Genomic DNA, 19,371 nt, shown 5'->3' on the forward strand with positions numbered 1-19,371 from the left:
CTGGTTTTCTGTTCTTCCTGATAATTCATTTCACCCACCTGGTGTCCCAGATATATATCATGTCCCTGATTAGAGGGGAACAATGAAAAAATGCAGTGGAACGGGCTTCAAGCTCCGGAGTTGAGTTTGAGGGCTGTGGAGTATTCTTGTGTTTGGCCTCATGGTGGTGCTGTTGGAAGAAGGAAAGCTGCTGAGTTTTCTCTGGAATCTTTGAAAGAAAAGGGAGGTTTGAGATGGGCCCATAATTTGTCTAATCATCTGGATCAATTGTTTTCTAGATATTGTTGTTTAGATTTTCAATATATACACTGGCAACAGCCAAAATAGATAACCTCTAAATCAGGCTCATCCTGTAGAATCTGAACAGACACAGGTTTTCAAGACCGCTCATTTGCTGTTTCTTTGCTCATTTGCTGTTTCTTCGCTCGCTGACTGCATGGTGTGTTTTCGGGACCACCCACCTGTGGGTGTCTGACTGCCGACATGTTCGGCCATTTCTACATGTAGAATCGGTTTGCGCTAGGTTTGCAAACTTACTGCTGGAACTCTGTTTAGAGGGGCTAAGTACTCTCGGCCGGCAAAGTCTACCAGTGTCCATGCCAAGAAACCAAAATGAATCTGAATCACAGGACCTCAAACCGATGCATATGCACTTGCAAAGGCAATTCCCATATCCATCATTACATTGGTAAATGCATCTAAATAAGACTTAATCTTAACATTTTATCACAGTTCCTAAATTGAACACTTTTCATACTACTGAACCCAATCGTAGCGCACAGGCCATAAATGCCTCTTTCTTCTTTCTTTCGCACGCTCAGATGTTTACATTTTTACATTTTACTCATTTAGCACACACTTTTATCCAGAGCGACTTATAGTTAGTGCATTCATCTTAAGGTAGCTAGGTTAGAAATGTTTACGTTTACATTTTAGTAATTTAGCAGACGATCATATCCAGAGCGACTTACACTGCATTTATCTTAAGATAGCTAGATGGGACGACCATATATCACAGTCATAGTAAAAAGGAAATTCCTCAATGAGATGTTTATCAGCTAAGTCAGTGCTAGTAGGAAAAGACAAGTGCAATTATTATAATTTTTTTAATACATTTATTTATGAAGTGTTCCAATGTTCCACATTGGGGACAATTACATCAAACTCTCTGAGAACGAAAATGGTAAATTAATATTGATTTCATGAATTAATAGAATTTCGTGATTTAAACAAACCCTAACATTCTAGATGACGGAGATTAACATTAAATTAATTACTGGTGATATAATTAGTGGGGAATGGATAAACATTGAACAAAGGTACCCACTGGGCAGAGAATCAATTCAAATTCTATTCCACACTGGTTAAATGTAATTTCGTTCAAATTACCCCAGTGGGTAGGTTTAACAATTCACACAATGAAACAATGAATCCGCCCAAATTGGCGGGAGGCAGAGATCACATTTGTGGTAAAAGGGGCCTAGCTTTCACTTAGCCACACACATCCCATTCATATCTTTATGCAAGTTGCAACAGTCCTTCACAAAAATAAATAACCCTATTTTACTAACTTTTTGAAGCACCATCTAGCCTGGTTTGTTACTGGGTCTAGATACACAAAAACATTCCTGTGAAATTATCTAAACAGGGGATATTACAAAATGACATCTCTCTCAGTTTCTGTTGTTGTAATTTTTAACCCCTTTTCTCCCCAATTTGTAGTTACAGTCTTGTCCCATCGCTGCAACTCCCATGCGGACTCGGGAAAGGCGAAGGGAAAGGCGAAGGTCGAGACCCATTCGTACTCCGAAACACAACCCTGCAAAGCCACACTGCTCGCTTAACCCAGAAGCCATCTGCACCAATTTTTTTTTCGGAGGAACGTGCATGCCCCTGGCCCGCCACAAGGAGTTGCTAGAGTGTAATGGGACAAAGACATCCCGGCCGGCCAAACCCTCCAATAACCTGGACGACGCTTGGCCAATTGTGCGCCGCCTCATGGGTCCCCCGGTCACTGTAGGCTGTGACACAGCCTGCGATCGAACCCCGGTCTGTAATGACGCCTCTAACACTGCGATGCAGTGCCTTGGACCGCAGCGCCACTCGGAAGGCCCTCTCTCTGTTTTTTAACAGTGTTGTTTAACAGACACTCTGCTGTTCTCTCCACCCTGTCCATCAGATACATACTGGGCGGAGTACAGGCTCTCTCTGTGCAGGTCTCTCTTCCCCGTGTCCAGACTGCTCAGTGTTCTCAGCCTTAGCATCTGCCTCAACTTCTTCCGGAACTCCCTACAGGCAAAGTAGTAGATGAAGGGGTCCAGGCAGCTGTTGAAGCAACTGAGAGAGAGAGTCAGCTTGTAGGCCATGTACAAGGACTCCCCGTAGAAGAGCCTCCGGATGGTGTGAGCCAGTAGGAGGATGTTGTTGGGAGTGAAGCAGAGCGTAAAGACCGTTAGGACAGTGACGGCGAGACCTATAGCCTTATCCTTCTGTTTGGTCTTGGAGTCTCGGGCCAGCATGCGGATGATGCTGATGTAGCAGAAAACAGTGATGCAGAACGGGATGAGGAAGAGGATGACAAACAGTGCAAGGAGGAAGGCAGCCCAGGCCACCATGGATGGAAGCATGTCCCTTTTTAGAACGTCGAAGCAGGTGGTAATCCTGAGTTCTGGAACGTGGAACGTCAGGTCGGTTATAGTGAGTGGGTACAGGACCAATAGGACGACTGTCCACATGGCTAAGCAGACAAGCACAGCGAATGACTTCCTTTCCCTGGTCTCACAGAAGAGCATGGGCCGGCAGATGCCCAGGTAGCGGTCTCCGCTGATGGCGGTCATAGATAGAATTGAGCAGTACATGTTGGCAAAGAACACCAGGGTCAAGAGCCTGTGGAAAATCAGAATATAATGAATCATTATTAATCTGTGATGAAAGAAAGTTGTTGGCTCTTGTCCAGGGCTTGTAAAAGGCGCATCTACCTCAATGGGACTGATCAGGATAAATAAATGATAGTCAAAAGAATAAACAAGAATACCTGCACATGTCCGGGCCCAGGCTCCAATTATACCCCTGCAACTGATACATGATCTGGAAGGGCAGGACGAGGCCCAAGGTCAGGTCAGTCAGGGTCAGGTTTATCATGAAGATGATGGAGGGAGTTTTGGGAGAGGTATGGAAGAGGAGGAGCCACATGGAGAGGCTGTTTCCTACCAGGTTGATGATGGTGACCACAATATAGATGATGGAGATTGCTGTACTGGCTGTCACGTTCTGGAACAGGGACAAGGTGGTGTTGTCCAGCTTGGTGCTGTTGGAACTCCATGCCATGGTAACAATGACTTCACACAGACAACCTATGATCAGGCAGACATTTAGATTCATGTAAAAAGGTAGCATGGTCCTGTCTGTAGTGTCACCTGGGATCTGAAACTGTTTAAAACAAGATTTGGCAGACTATCGTGCCAATGAATTAAAACCAGTTAAATTCTGAGTGTTTGTTTTGGACAAGATACCAGGTCCGGCGAGTTTGGTAGATACTTTTTGTTATACAACATTAACGACTATAAGTAATGCGATGGTCACATTCATAGAGTAGGAAATGTAGTCACCAGAAGTGAAAACATTTAGTATGCATGGAAATGGCACACCCTGGTGGTCATTGTAAAGCAATGCATTTCCTTCTCCGTCCACATTACCCTGTGTGACTCCTCCACATGTGCAGTTGATCTAGCTCAACGTTTACAATAGGAAACGTGAATGGGAAAATACGTTTGAAGTTTCCTCACCTGCCTGTGTCATATTTTAATTACTTCTACTCCATTGAAAGCCCTGGTTGCTAAGGTTGTTTTCAGATGTCAGGTTTGAAAATCCATTTAGCCATTTTGGCACAGTGACTCACTAACCAGACCAGATCCAAATGGTTTCAAGTGGCCAAGAGACGTCATGTGATCACCTACTGCTATCTAGTGAACTAACTGGGAATCAGACAGGGGTTATATTTACTGTACATCAATAGATAGATAGAGATTGCAGCTTCCTTCCTATGTATATCATTCCTGTAAGAAGAAAACACATTGCACAAGCCCTGTGCTTTTAAAATGGCTGTGTTCCTATGAGAATGTGTGCACGTTTAGAGCGCCATCATTAGGTCAAAGGATCAGAATCTTTGTCTTATCCTTTTGGAACAGTAATTGGTGACATATTTTATTTCAAACCTAGAATTTGAAATCTCTTATTCTCCAACAAAACAATTCCCCCGACAAAAAAACTACAACTGTAAATTTCAAGGGTTGTAGCTCAGGCTCTGTAGTAGTCACATTGTTTCCCTTGTCAGAATCCCCCAGTTCTTACCTTTCTAACAGTACTAAGCATGTCGGACTTATAGTTTTGAAACTGAAATGTACCTTCAGAAAATGCCACCAGTGGGCGCCAGAGTTTGAGGTTAAATGACTGCGTACAGTTTATGCTTCTTCATTGAAGTGCATTGTTATATAGACTTTTTTTCTGAACCGAAAGCCAATAGTAGGCTATCCCCTCGTCAAGTTGAAAAATCATCACGCCTTGAACAGCCTCCAGGCTTCTGTATCATAACGGTAAATTCTGAATGAAAAAGGTAATACATGGGGGCAGTTGTAAACAGACATGCTGGGGTAATCATTATAAGTATCTAGTAATACTAGTCCTGTGCAAATAGGAACTAGATCATGTGTTATAGATGTTGTAATAAAAACTATTGTCTATTAAATCTATAATTTTTGCACTGAGTGTGATATTTGGCAATTGTTGTGGTGACAATTGATATTCTTTTTGACTCTGGAGTGATCCTCTACAACACATTACATTTACATTTACATTACATTTAAGTCATTTAGCAGACGCTCTTATCCAGAGCGACTTACAAATTGGTGCATTCACCTTATGACAACACTAGCACACCATTCACCCACACATTGTGATGGGATAAATAACCACACACCAAATGTGACTGTTTCGCAGGCTTCTTGTGTCACATTAGACGAGCCAAAACTTCTCATGTGTTTCCTCTGCTGGCGTTTTCTATATACTCTTGAATACATTTCCAGTGCAGTACGAAATGTGAAATTCCAAAAGTGTACGATATTCCAACTCTTGCACAATGAATGGCTCTTGCACAATGAATTCCCCTCCACGTGCAAGTACTCTAACCTTATACAAACTACATAACCAAAGCACAAGCTTTGCCAAAAGTAAATAGCACAGGTGCCCATCTGAATGAGTGCCTTGATTCTATACTTAAAATGTATAATAGAATATAATAGAATATTATCCCTATTGTCTGAGACAATGTTATCCCAGATTGCAACAAAGAACAATTATACATTTTAGAATGACATTTTAACATTAACAGTTCAAATTGAAGTATCTCTGTATGAAAGGTAAAGCAAAGAGACCGAGCTGTACTTACCTCTGACAATACACAGACACGAGTCAGAGAGGGGCGGTTGGGGCTGGATGCAATGGTACTTTAACGGGTCAGGAAACTGGTTGTGAGTGCACGTTCCTGTAAAAAAAGGGAAGTGCGTCATGCTTCATATCCAACTCTTTTGCCCTCATATGCAGGCGACACTAATAAACAGATTGCACATATTATTAGTAATAGGTGTTTGTATTTACTTTTCATTTATTAGGTAAGTTGATTGTGGACACGTTCTCATTTACAACAACGACCAGGGAGGAAAAGGCTGGTGACAAACATTGTTTGTCATTTGGCAGCGCAAATATTTCTTATTATATATGTAAATACAGTAAAAGACTGTCCCAAATTGTAGTTACAGTGCATTCAGAAAGTATTCAGACCCCTTTACTTTTTCCACATTTTGTTTATCTTACAACCTTATTCTAAAATGTATTGAATTGTTCATTTTTTTTCACATCAATCTACACACAATACCACATAATGACAAAACAAAAAAACATTTAAAAAAAAAATCCCACATTTATTACAAATAAAACCCAGAAATATTACATTTACATAAGTATTCAGACCCTTTACTCAGTACCTTGTTGAAGCACCTTTGGCAGCGATTACAGCCTCGAGTCTTCTTAAGTATGACGTTACAAGCCTCGCACACCTGTATTTGGGGAGTTTCTCCCATTCTTCTCTGCAGATCCTCTCAAGTTTTGTCAGGTTGGATGGGCAGCGTCGCTGCACAGCTATTTTCAGGTCTCTCCAGAGATGTTAGATCGGGCTCAAATCCGGGCTCTGGCTGGACAACTCAAGGACATTCAGAGACTTGTCCTAAGCCACTCCTGCGTTGTCTTGGCTGTGTGCTTAGGGTCATTGTCCTGTTGGAAGATTAACCTTCACCCCAGTCTGAGGTCCTGAGAGCTCTGTAGCAGGTTTTCATCAAGGATCTCTCTGTACTTTGCTCCATTTATCTTTTCCCTCGATCCTGACTAGTCTCACAGTCCCTGAATTTTTTTTCCATAGCATGATTCTGCCATCACCATGGTTCACAATAGGGATGGTGCCAGGTTTCCTCCAGACGTTACGCTTGGCATTCAGGCCAAAGAGTTAAATTTTGGTTTCATCACACCAGAGAATCTTGTTTCTCATGGTCTGAGTCTTTAGGTGCCTTTTGGCAAACTCTAAGCCGGCTGTCATCTGCCTTTTACTGAGGAGTGGCTTCCATCTGGCCACTCTACAATATAAGCCTGATTGCTGGAGTGCTGCATAGATGGTTGTCCTTCTGGAAGGTTCTCCCATCTCCACAAAGGAACTCTGGAGCTCTGTCAGAGTGACCATCAGGTTCTTGGTCTCCTCTCTGACAAAGGCCCTTCTCCCCCAGTTGCTCGATTTGGCCAGGCGGCTTGCACTAGGAACAGTCTTGGTGCTTCCAAACTTCTTCCATTTAAGAATGATGGAGGCCACTGTGTTTTTGGGGATCTTCAATGCTGCAGATTTTTTTTGCTACCCTTCCCCAGATCTGTGCCCCAACACATGGCTTGGTTTTTTCTCTGGCATGCACTGTCAACTGTGGGACCGTATATAGACAGGTGTGTGCCTTTTCAAATCATGTCCATTCAATTGAATTTACCACAGGTGGACTCCAATCAAGTTGTTGAAACATCTCAAGGATGATCCATGGAAACAGGATGCATCTGAGCTCAAATTTGAGTGTCATAGCAAAGGGCCTGAATATTTACGTAAATAAGACATTTCTTAAAACCTGTTTTCACTTTGTCATTATGGGGTATTGTGTGTAGACTGATGAAAAATTATACTTAATCCGTTTTAAAATAAATCTGTAACGTAAAAAAAAGCTGGAAAAAGTAAAGGGGTCTGAATACTTTCCGAATGCACTGTAAATATCATAAATTAATAGAAAATGGAGGTATATTGAAGTGTGTGGCGATCACCCAGAGATGGCATGACTAGCTAAAGGTCTATATTCTTACCACAGAGGTAGATAGATAAAGAACTACAGCTGAGCCCTTGGGTGGTAAAAAAGACAAAGAAATAGGAATCTACACACCTCATCGTGTTGGATAACACTGAAATGGGGGGATACGCACATACACGTGTGCACGTCGATACAGGCGTGTGCACACATCCACATGCTTCCAACCATGTAGCTTTCATCTTTCTCACCACATCCTTTCACGCCTTCAACCTGTGAGTGATATAACCAGCCAACACCCCAGTGAGCAATACCACCCATCCTCACATTTTCAACATCCAGACATAATGCTAGACAGATTATTTTGAAACAGGATGTCACGATACATTATATAACAAGCAATACATCTACAAAGAAAGGTCGCTCTCACTATAAGGGTGGCCGGTATTTTGCAGAGTTAAGTTAATGATACTCTATATAAGTAGACCTACATGTAGTTTCACAATTACAGTGAGGCAGGTCATTGATGACTATAGTAGAACTTCACACACATGGGCCAACACACAGGCTTAAACATTCAACTAGAGGGGTGGATAAAAATTGTATCAATGAAAAGAGAATAATGTAGAAATGCAGAGATATGCTTAACATATTATAAGAAATATATAAAGTTGTCATGAAAGGTCACTCTTCTGTGTTGTTACAATAATCCCATGATTATAGGGTACGGTAAAAGCAGAACTGTCGCTATCAACAGGAAGACATCCCATGCCTGCCCATAAACAGATGTCTCGTGAATCTGGTGAACAACAATAAGGAAAGCACACTGTTGCCTGTTCTCACTTCAGTCTCATGACATCACATTTCACAGTTGTAACCCAGCTAGCACATAATGTTCTGAGAACCATATGTTTCTTCAAACTTGGTGAGAGCGTTGTTGTCCTATTGTTATCTTGCATTCAACCTTCCCACAACTTTCTGGGAATGGTGCATGATGGTCGCTTGGCTTTGGAACATTCTGAGCACATTTAATGAACTTCACAAAAAAAAAAGGTTATTTTCTTGGTATTTCAATACTTTAACAGAATGTTTCCTAAAAGTTGGTCACTTTTCATTTACATTTGGGTAATGTTCTAGGAATGTCCTCCAAATGGTTTGACATTGGGAATGTTCACAAATAGTTCAGAGAACGTTAAGAAACAGTGTCCTTCTATGGGAATTTCCATACTCCAGCATAACCTTCCTACAGGTTTCCTCATGGTGCTATTTAAAGTTATGTTCTCAAATTTTTCAGAGAACGATAAGAAACAACGTTCTTCTATGAGAATGTAGGTACTCCAGCATAACATTTTCTACAGGTTTCCTCATGGTTCTATTTCTTGTCATGTTCTCAAATTGTTCCGAGAACGTTAAGAAAACTTTCCATAAAAACCACAAGAAATCTTTAGTAACGTTAAGAGAACATTCTAAGAATGTTATTTAACCTTTCACATGTACGAACAAACGGGTGTGATCATTCTACAGTGGTCTCTGCAGCATACGCTTAAACCGGTTTGATTAGAACGCTTATTTAGAACGTCCAGTTTCGATTGATGCAACAGTCAGCATTTGAGGTAGCCACACTGTTTTTTCACAGAAACATTTAGCAGAAACACAGTCCTTACAAAGTTATTTCCTGAATGTGACAAGTTTATTTTTGGATGCAATGTTCAGATATTCACAGAAGTAGAAACAGCATAACACAATCATCCAAACCGTAAAATGTAAGCTACACTAGTCATTCATCACATCACGGGTGAGCTCAACATTGATCGAAATAATTGAGTAAAACACTTTATAGAAATCGAAAGTAATCCAATGATGGATAGTTTGTGCGCGCCGCCATGGTTGTTTTTCGTGTCAACCAGAAATAATAAAAGGAGACAAGATGAGTTTGGTCTGTTTACAGTATGCATGTTGAAGGGGGTGTGTCGTCTAAGGTCATTCACTTTTTACCCGAAAGATGAGTGAATCATTCCTTCACCTCATTATAAAATCTTTGGTCTGACAGGCATTTACGTGACACTCACAATGCATTGCATGATTTCAGCAAACATGGTGCCACACATAGCTAGCAAATAGCTTAGCATTAGGTAATTATAATCAGTACAACCTTCAAAAGGTATTTTACGCTCATCAAAGGTGTCCATTACAATCTATGCAATAATCGGAATGCATTGTTTGTGACGAGTACTTGAAAACATGTGAATAGAACTGTAAATACATTATGCTCCATACATACATTACATACATACACTACCGTTCAAAAGTTTGGGGTCACTTAGAAATGTTCTTGTTTTTGTAAGAAAAGGACATTTTTGGTCCATTAAAATAACATAAAATTTATCAGAAATACAGTATAGACATTGTTAATCTTATAAATGACTATTGTACATGAAAACGCCTGTTTTTTAATGGAATATCTACATAGGTGTACAGAGGCCCATTATCAGCAACCATCACTCCTGTGTTCCAATGGAACGCTGTGTTCGCTAATCCAAGTTTATCATTTTAAAAGGCTAATTGATCATTAGAAAACCCTTTTGCAATTATGTTAGCACAGCTGAAAACTATTGTTCTGATTAAAGAAGCAATAAATCTGTCGTTCTTTAGAAGAAGCTTACTAGTTAGCAGCTAGTTAGGCTAGTTGAGACTGCATGCGCTTTCTCATCCTACACAGTTACAAACAACTCAATTTAGAATATAAAGTAGCAGACTACCTGTTGGCTCTTGGTAGTTGTAGCCTATCCTTCTCCTTAATTGTTTTATTCCATCATTTTAATTCCCTCTTCCATTGATTAGATATCCCGTAACTTTTGCCCCACATGGAGGTTCTACTACTGCAGCCTATTGCCACTTTGATGACTTAGGATTGGCCAACAACAGCGTCTCTCTCTGTCTGTCTGTCTGTCTGTCTGTCTGTCTGTCTGTCTGTCTGTCCCGTGACAATCATATCAGAACCGACCCAGACATTATTTGGAATTCTGTATCCGGACCCGCTCTGGTCCCGGATCGGGTCTCGGGTATTCGGGGACTGGTGGATACGTGAAGACCTCTAGCTTGGAGTTTAAAAAAGTTAACAAGCAGTGTTATTAAAAGTCTTATTGAAACATGTTCTCAGAATGTTATTGAATTACCTTCAAATAAGCTATAATTTCCTTTCTCAGAATGTTAATAAAACCTCCCAGGAAAACTTTCAGGGAACAATAGTAAAACGTTCCCAGAACCAATGCGAAGCGAAAAACGTATGTTCCCACAACATGCAAGGAATACAATTTGCTAGCTGGGGAGGCAGTTAGCTAGTTCTTGCTCACCCACTCTCCACACACACACACGCACACACACACATACACTGTTCGATACAGATCTGACTCACACTAACTGTGAGGAGTATCATTCCACAAATAGAGTAGCTTTTACAGTGCCTTCAGAAAGTGTTCACACCGTTGACTTTTTCCACATTTTCTTGTGTTACAGCCTGAATTTAAAATGTATTAAATGTAGATTTTTTTGTCACTGGCCTACACACAATACCCAATATTTTCAAATTATGACTTTTGAAAATTTTACAAATTATTATAAAAGGAAAAGCTGTAATGTCTTCAGTCAATAAGTATTCAACCCCTTTGTTATGGCAAGCCTAAATAAATGCAGGAGTTAAAATGTGTTTAAGAAGGTAAATAATAAGTCTGTGCAATAATAGTGTTTAACATGATTTATGAATGACTACCTATTTATTTATTTTTATTTTACCGTTATTTTACCAGGTAAGTTGACTGAGAACACGTTCTCATTTGCAGCAACGACCTGGGGAATAGTTACAGGGGAGAGGAGGGGGATGAATGAGCCAATTGTAAACTGGGGATTATTATACCTCATCTCTGTCCCTCACACATATAATTATCTTTAACAAATATGCACAGGTGGCTACATGCAGCTCTCGCTTTGATCTCAAAACAAGCGCATCTACTCGTGACCACTCATGCTGTAAACACAGTCCAGTTCAAAGTGAATGGCACAGATCCGTGTATGGCAATGGCTATTTGCATTTAGGCCTACTGCAGCTTTGATTGGTTATGGCACACTGGTCTGTGTAGAGTATGAGCCTGAGTCGTGCCTGCCAATGCAATGGAATCCTACTCCAATCAGAGGAGGCTGATGGGAGGGGTTATAGGAGGACTGGCTCATTGCAATGGCTGCAATGGAACTGATTCAATGGGGTTTCCATATGTTGGATGTGTGTGATATCACCGATTCCATTATTATTGATCACAATAATGTTGTTCATGACACACGTGCCACTGCTGGCCAAAGGGAGGCAGCTGAAACCAACCTCCCACTGTGTCGCTGTTTTTGTGAATGAAAAAACCCATATTCCAACCAAGGGGTGGTTTTGAAGTTTGTGGTCACAGAGAACAGAATAGGTGACAGGATTCATTGTGACAGCCACACATCATCATTCTCTGTCCTTATCCTTTTGCTGCGACAACTGAAAGCAAACAAAGAAAGGCACGCAACTACAGAGGACAAACATAGGTACAAGACACTGGGGACATGCTGACACAGCTCTGAGAGGCTACACCGAACACTAATACGCAGCCGGGCCAGTGCGTAGCAAGGTACAGCCTGCAACCTGCAACCTGCCACTGACAAACTTTCAAGACATCACCCGCCCCCCTGCACTTCTCCCTTGCTCTTCACATTCAATAAGAGACAACAACACGGTTGTGGGGGGGGGGGGGGGGGGTCCACGGCCATGGATGGAAATGTTTGTTCCCTTGGACTGTTGGCGTGCAGCAGTGAAAACTAATTTTAATCTGCTGGGGAGTCGTGTGCCATTAAATGTATGTCCGATGTTGTCACGGGGTCAGGTCCGATGGATACCTTCATTTGTGAAACATTTATTGAACTTGATGCAGCTAAAGAAAAGATTATTAGTCTTCATGAAGAAATAAAATATTTGACCAAGCCTAACCCTAAACCTAACCCTAACCCTTTAACTGAATGAAGATTCTAGGAGACTATTGGCATCTTTAAATGCTTCCTATCAAAACATCAAAGAGGATCATAATGGGACCTTCCTGGACTATGATCAATTTCCGCCACTGCGCCCCTCTACTAGCTTGAACCAGAAAATGGCTGTTCATTGTTCGACTCCAGGTGAACGTAAATGGATGTGTGTCATGGCCAGAAAGAAGGAGAAGAATCATTTTCGGGCTCATTGTGAAATCTCTGATCGGTTTCCTTCCTCTCCGGCAACTGAGTTAGGAAGGACACCTGTATTTACTAACTTCACCATGCTCAAAGGGGTATTCAATGTCTGCTTTTTTTTACAGATCTACTTAAAGGGGCCCTCCTTTGTGAGGAATTTGAAAACCTCCATGGTCTTTCTGGTTGAATCTGTGTTTGAAATTCACTGCTCAACTGAGGGACCTTAAAACTTCTCTGCGCTACGGATACCGGTACCGGGTTTAAATTCGACAACATACGGTGATCGCCACATAAAGTCATATTAAACATTCCTGAAAATACAAGTGTCTCACATGCTTCAAAGGCCTAGAATCTTGCTAATCCAACTGCGTTGTCAGATTTAAAAAAGGATTTACTGCGAAAGAATACGATGCGATTATCTGAGCACAGAGCCCCATACCAAAATACTATTTCAACTAGCACAGGCGTAACAAAATCACAGATTGCAATGAAATAAATTGTTTACCTTTGAAGATCTTGCTCTGTTTGCAATCCCAAGGCTCATTGTTACACAATGAATGGTATTTTGTTCGGTTAAATCCATTTTTATAGCCTAACACGAAACATTTTGTGAACGCTTATTTCGTTGAATTTCGTGTCATTCAATTTTCGACGAAACATTCGACCTAACTTTATCCAGTCATGTTTGGTTTCATTGCAATCAACTGTTTGTTTGTAACACAACCAAACTTGATGGGTCATTTCGCGGGACGTATTGACCCAAAGAAACCGATTGGAAGACAACAAGTAACGACCTCATTGTGCACCAATTATATGACCGCTGTTTCGTTGATTGACTGTATTTTAACCCAATGACCACTGATCGTCTTGAAATCTAGCTGGGTAGATAGCCAATGAGCAGAGGTAAACGGAATATGCAATGGTTATGTGTTGGAAGACCAACCCATGTAATAAACTCTGGCGTAAAGACGGTCTTTCGCCACTGAAGATTCATACTGGAAGGAGCTACGTTTTTTACGCACTGCACTATTTCGGTAACGCGCATCTTCAGCTGTTTATATATCGAACATCATGGCGAATGAGTCAGGGAAAGTTAAATCTAAGACTAGATATACGAATGTAGACAAAATTATAGAGGAAATTGATCGTGAAAGTGAAACATATGCTTTTGGAAGACGACTCAGTTAGCTTCCATGACTCAAATGGAAGCATATTTTTTGAACGGAGAGAACATTGTTTTGGACTGGTAAATTCTTCTCATACTAATGCCGTTGTTTGAAATTAATAATATAAATTATTATTTGTGATTGTTTTTACATTTTATTTGCAATATATAAAAATGTAATGAAATGTGTAAAGTACACATGTGGGGGTGGGGCTCCACCCCACCCCCACATGAAATAGCCTATTTGAGGCAGGCCCACAACAATGGCCAAAGTGAAATGGAACAGCACTTTATGTTCCCTGTACTCTATATATCTGTTTATTATACCTGTTGATACAGGGCTCATATGTGAAACTATTCTAACTGAACATTTTCTTTGGGAGCCCCCAGTGCCAACGTGTCCATCCCCCTCTGAAGCTGGTTCATCCAGCTGGACCCCTGCTGTCTCTGGCTCCACACCTCCCGGGCCATCTAGAGGTAAACTGTTCATATTTACTCTTGAGGTGCTGTCCTGTTGCACCCTCTACAACCACTGTGATTATTAGTGTCTGACCCTGCTGGTCATCTATGAACATTTGAAAATCTGTTCTGTTATAATCTCCACCCGGCACAGCCAGAAGAGGACTGGCCACCCCTCATAGCCTGGTTCCTCTCTAGGTTTCTTCCTAGGTTTTGGCCTTTCTAGGGAGTTTTTCCTAGCCACCGTGCTTCTACACCTGCATTGCTTGCTGTTTGGGGTTTTAGGCTGGGTTTCTGTACAGCACTTTGAGATATTAGCTGATGTACGAAGGGCTATATAAATAGATTTGATTTAAATGAGGACTGAGGGTCTTCCAAATATTGAAAGTGTGTAAATAGTTACCCATGTTATTTTGTAAATGTATATATGTTTTTTCTTCATATTTTTTTTTCAATATTTTTTTCCCATTTTCTTTTTCCCATTTTTTTCCCTCCATTTTTTGGGGGGGTGTGTTAGAATACCATTTTGGTAATTTGTATATAGTTATTTGTTTCAAAATGTATACCTTCACCAATTTGGCTACTTGGGTACGTACATTTGGGCTACTTGTGTGGGACACCTGTGTGACTTCATGATAAATGTCATGTAGCACACTCATTTTGGAAGTTATCATTCTGAAACTTTGCACAAGTACTGTTGCCCTCTTATGTTTTTCACTGAAATTGTCCCCATATTCATATCTGAATGTTTGTTTTATCTTGTTCATTTTAAAGATGATGATACAACAATTAAAAAGAAAAAACATATGGTATTATCTAAACCAGATCTATTGTGTTATATTCTCCTACATTCAATTCACATTTACACAAACTTCAGAGTGTTTTCTTTAAAATGGTACCAAGAATATGCATATTCCTGCTTCTGGGCCTGAGCTAGAGGCAGTTAGATTTGGGTATGTCTTCAGGCGGAAATTGAAAGATGGGGGGAGGTAGCTGTAAGAGTTTAATAATATCCTCTACTGGATCGGTGCCCCCCCCCCCCCCCCCCCCCCCCCCCCCCCCCCCACGGGACGGTTGATCTAACGTAGGCTAATGTGATTAGCATGATGTTGTAATCAATGTCAATCAATGTGCTCTATGTGCTAACGAGCTATAAATGCTAAAGTCCAACCTCAAAATGGATGAAAAGGTTTTTGGGAAAAAACAAAACCTGTAGCTCTTTCCCCCTAAGGACAACAAATATATCATTTTTTTTTTTTTTTGGACAAGTTTGTTAACCACAAACAGAAAACAACTTCCATTGCACAACATAACCAACTTAAATGCATGGCCTTCTCCAATGTAAACATGGTTACTGGCTGTCAACAATTAAGTTTATGACAACACACCTTTTATTTGTAAATATCTATTATACACTGCTCAAAAAAATAAAGGGAACACTTAAACAACACAATGTAACTCCAAGTCAATCACACTTCTGTGAAATCAAACTGTCCACTTAGGAAGCAACACTGATTGACAATAAATTTCACATGCTGTTGTGCAAATGGAATAGACAAAAGGTGGAAATTATAGGCAATTAGCAAGACACCCCCCAAAACAGGAGTGATTCTGCAGGTGGTGACCACAGACCACTTCTCAGTTCCTATGCTTCCTGGCTGATGTTTTGGTCACTTTTGAATGCTGGCGGTGCTCTCACTCTAGTGGTAGCATGAGACGGAGTCTACAACCCACACAAGTGGCTCAGGTAGTGCAGCTCATCCAGGATGGCACATCAATGCGAACTGTGGCAAAAAGGTTTGCTGTGTCTGTCAGCGTAGTGTCCAGAGCATGCAGGCGCTACCAGGAGACAGGCCAGTACTTTAGGAGACGTGGAGGAGGCCGTAGGAGGGCAACAACCCAGCAGCAGGACCGGTACCTCCGCCTTTGTGCAAAGAGGTGCACTGCCAGCGCTCTGCATAATGACCTCCAGCAGGCCACAAATGTGCAAATGGGGTATTGTGTATAGATTAATGAGGACATTTTGTTATTTAATCCATTTTAGAAAAAGGCTGATCAATTGGAAAATGTCAAGTGGTCTGAATACATTCAGAATGCACTGTGTGTCCTGTTTGTTCAATATTTTAAATTAATTTGGTGGACAAAAATCTTAGTACATTAAACTGACATCCATGGACAATACTGTTTAAGGCAAGCCATGTTTTCCTGTCATCCAGAATCCACAGTATATTCAAGTACTAAGATCCTCCTCATCCCCACTTTGGGTACGTTATTATACAGTTTTGCTCAGTTCTGGCACTCTCCCTACATATTTAATTTGCCACAACTTTATCATGCATGCATTGTAAACCTGAACAGTAGTATTCAAAAATCAGATTAAGTTCTGTAAACATAATATATGTGAAAACGTTGTAGCAACATAACTGTTTTAGGTTTCGTGAGACTGGTATTTTTTAACTCAGATTAAATGTATTGGAGAGTTTATGTAAACAGGACTTCTGATGATAGATTGTCAGACACACATATCTGTCAAATTTGACCTTGATTACGTCTGATTTCATATACGTCGACATTCAAAGGCACGGCTGTGGCATTTCAAAATCTTTCCAAAATAGCGGACAGTCCCCGAGACAGTGGATACTTTCTTAATGGTATAAATATATAAATTATTATTAACTGTATTGTGCGTGTATGATTTCTCCGACTTCAAATGGATATCTGTCAAGCTCGCAATCTAGTTCACTAGCAAGTACCAGGCAGGGCTATCGTTAGCTAGTTAGTTAGGCGCAAGCTAGGTTAGCTGGCTAGAGCTATCTAGCTAACATTAGATAGTCTGATTGGAAAATGTCGGTGGTGGGGAAGTAACGTTAGGAATCGTTGATGATACATAATCGGTTTAAATTAACTAATGAAAGCTGGAAATTAAATGCAGGCAAGCCAAGCTCTGGGAGCACACATGACGTATGAAGGTGACTGGAGTCAGATTTGTCTCTGCTGGAGTGGACTTCATCAGCTACAAAAGAATAACGTTACAAGTGCGCACTGTCATCTGAGGGTTTGTAACGGTCCTGACCTGTTTTATGTTGTTTTTGTATGTGTTTAGGTCAGGGCATGTGTTTTGGGTGGGCAGTCTATGTTATCTGTTTCTATGTTGGTTTTGGTTGCCTGGTATGGCTCTTAATTAGAGGCAGGTGTTTTGCGTTCTCCTCTAATTAAGAGTCATATTTAGGTAGGGTGTTCTCACTGTTTGTTGGTGGGTGATTGTCTCCTGTGTCTGTGTCGATGTTACACCATACGGGATTGTTTCGGTTTGTTCGTACGTTCTTTGTAGTAAGTACTTGTTCGTTCGTTCTGCGTGTGTTATGTCAGTTCGTCGTGCTAAGTCTGTCTACTTTCGTTTTGTTATTTTGTTAGTTTACTCAAGTATAGTTTGTTTCGTTTCGTCTTGTAAATAAAATTCATCATGTATTCACAACCCGCTGCGCCTTGGCTCGATCACTACTCCACCTCTTCTTATGAAGAGAGAGAGGAACGCCGTAACAGAATCACCCACCATACCAGAGCCAAGCAGCGGAGTCAACGGAGTAAGGGACAGGGCAACAAGGACTTCTGGACTTGGGAGCAGATATTGAATGGAGAGGGTCCCTGGGCTAAGGCAGGAGAGAATCGTCGCTCTCAGGAAGAGAGGGAGGCAGCTAAAGCCCAGGAGCGGTGGTTTTAGGAGGCAGCAAGGAGACGTGGCACGGAAGCCCAAAAAGCCCGTAAGTAATTCCCAAAAATTTCTTGGGGGGGGGCTAAGAGGTAGTGGGCCAAGGGCAGGTAGGAGACCTGCGCCCACTTCCCAGGCTTACCGTGGAGAGCGGGAGTACAGGCAGGCGCCGTGTTACGCAGTAGAGCGCACGGTGGCTCCTGTACGAGTGCATAGCCCAGTGCGGGTTATTCCTCCTCCCCGCACTGGTAGGGCTAGATTGGGTATTGAGCCAGGTGTCATGAGGCCGGCTCAACGCGTCTGGTCTCCAGTGCGTCTCCTCGGGCCGGCATACATGGCACCGGCCTTACGCATGGTTTCCCCGGTTCGCCTACATAGGCCGGTGCGGGTTATTCCACCTCCCCGCACTGGTCGGGCGACCGGGAGCATTCAACCAGGTAAGGTTGGGCAGGCTCAATGCTCAAGAGTGCCAGTAAGCCTCCACGGTCCGGTATTTCCGGCGCCACCTCCCCGCCCCAGCCTAGTACCTACAGTGCCTACACTACGCACTAGGCTACCAGTGCGTCTCCTGAGCCCAGTTACTCCTCCACGCACTCTCTCTGTAGTGCGTGTATCCAGTTCGGTGCCTCCAATTCCGGCACCACGCACAAAGCCTCCTGTGCGTCTCCAGAGCCCTGAACACACTGTATCTTCTCCCCCTACTAATCCTGATGTGTTTGTCCTCAGCCCGGTGTCAGCAGTGCCGGTACCTCGCATCAGGTATAGAGTGGGCTTTGAGAATACAGTGTGCCCTGTCCCTGCTCCCCGCACTAGTAGGAAGGTGCTTATCCTTAGCACGGTGCCTCCAGTTCCGGCACCACGCACCAGGTCTACAGTGCGCCGTATTCGGCCAGAGCCATCCGTCTCCCCAGCGCCATCTGAGCCATCCGTCTCCCCAGCGCCATCTGAGCCATCCGTCTCCCCAGCGCCATCTGAGCCATCCGTCTCCCCAGCGCCGTCTGAGCCATCCGTCTCCCCAGCGCCGTCTGAGCCATCCGTCTGCCATGAGCCTGCAAAGCCGCCCGTCTGCCATGAGCCTGCAAAGCCGCCCGTCTGCCATGAGCCTACAGAGCCGTCCGCCAGACAGGAGCCGCTAGAGCCGTCCGCCAGACAGGAGCCGCTAGAGCCGTCCGCCAGACAGGATCCGCCAGAGCCGTCCGCCAGACAGGATCTGCCAGAGCCGCCAGCCAGACAGGATCTGCCAGAGCCGCCAAACAGACAGGATCTGCCAGAGCCGCCAACCAGACAGGATCTGCCAGAGCCGCCAACCAGACAGGATCTGCCAGAGCCGTCAGAGAGCCATGAGCAGCCAGAGCCGTCAGAGAGCCATGAGCATCGAGAGCCGTCAGAGAGCCGTCAGCCCGCCATGA

The 19,371-nt window shown here is 42.5% G+C and overlaps 1 protein-coding gene across 2 annotated transcripts; it reads right to left on the bottom strand.

Moving 5' to 3' along the window:
* Nucleotides 1–1,116: 1,116 nt before the first annotated feature.
* Nucleotides 1,117–5,495, bottom strand: p2ry8 (P2Y receptor family member 8). Of its 2 annotated transcripts, XM_055870976.1 has the most exons (3): nucleotides 5,444–5,495; nucleotides 3,035–3,353; nucleotides 1,117–2,886 (listed from the first exon to the last, which is right to left on the bottom strand). In XM_055870976.1, the coding sequence occupies exons 2-3, from the start codon at nucleotides 3,325–3,327 to the stop codon at nucleotides 2,127–2,129; spliced, it is 1,053 nt and encodes a 350-aa protein (XP_055726951.1). In that variant the 5' UTR covers nucleotides 3,328–3,353; nucleotides 5,444–5,495; the 3' UTR covers nucleotides 1,117–2,126. The 2 variants fall into 2 exon arrangements, with proteins under 2 accessions (XP_055726951.1, XP_055726950.1); XM_055870975.1 differs by lacking the exon at nucleotides 5,444–5,495 and having other exon boundaries at nucleotides 3,035–5,425.
* Nucleotides 5,496–19,371: the final 13,876 nt, after the last annotated feature.

The sequence above is a fragment of the Salvelinus fontinalis genome, chromosome 19 (genome assembly GCF_029448725.1).
Source record: "Salvelinus fontinalis isolate EN_2023a chromosome 19, ASM2944872v1, whole genome shotgun sequence".
NCBI classification, from domain to species: domain Eukaryota; kingdom Metazoa; phylum Chordata; class Actinopteri; order Salmoniformes; family Salmonidae; genus Salvelinus; species Salvelinus fontinalis.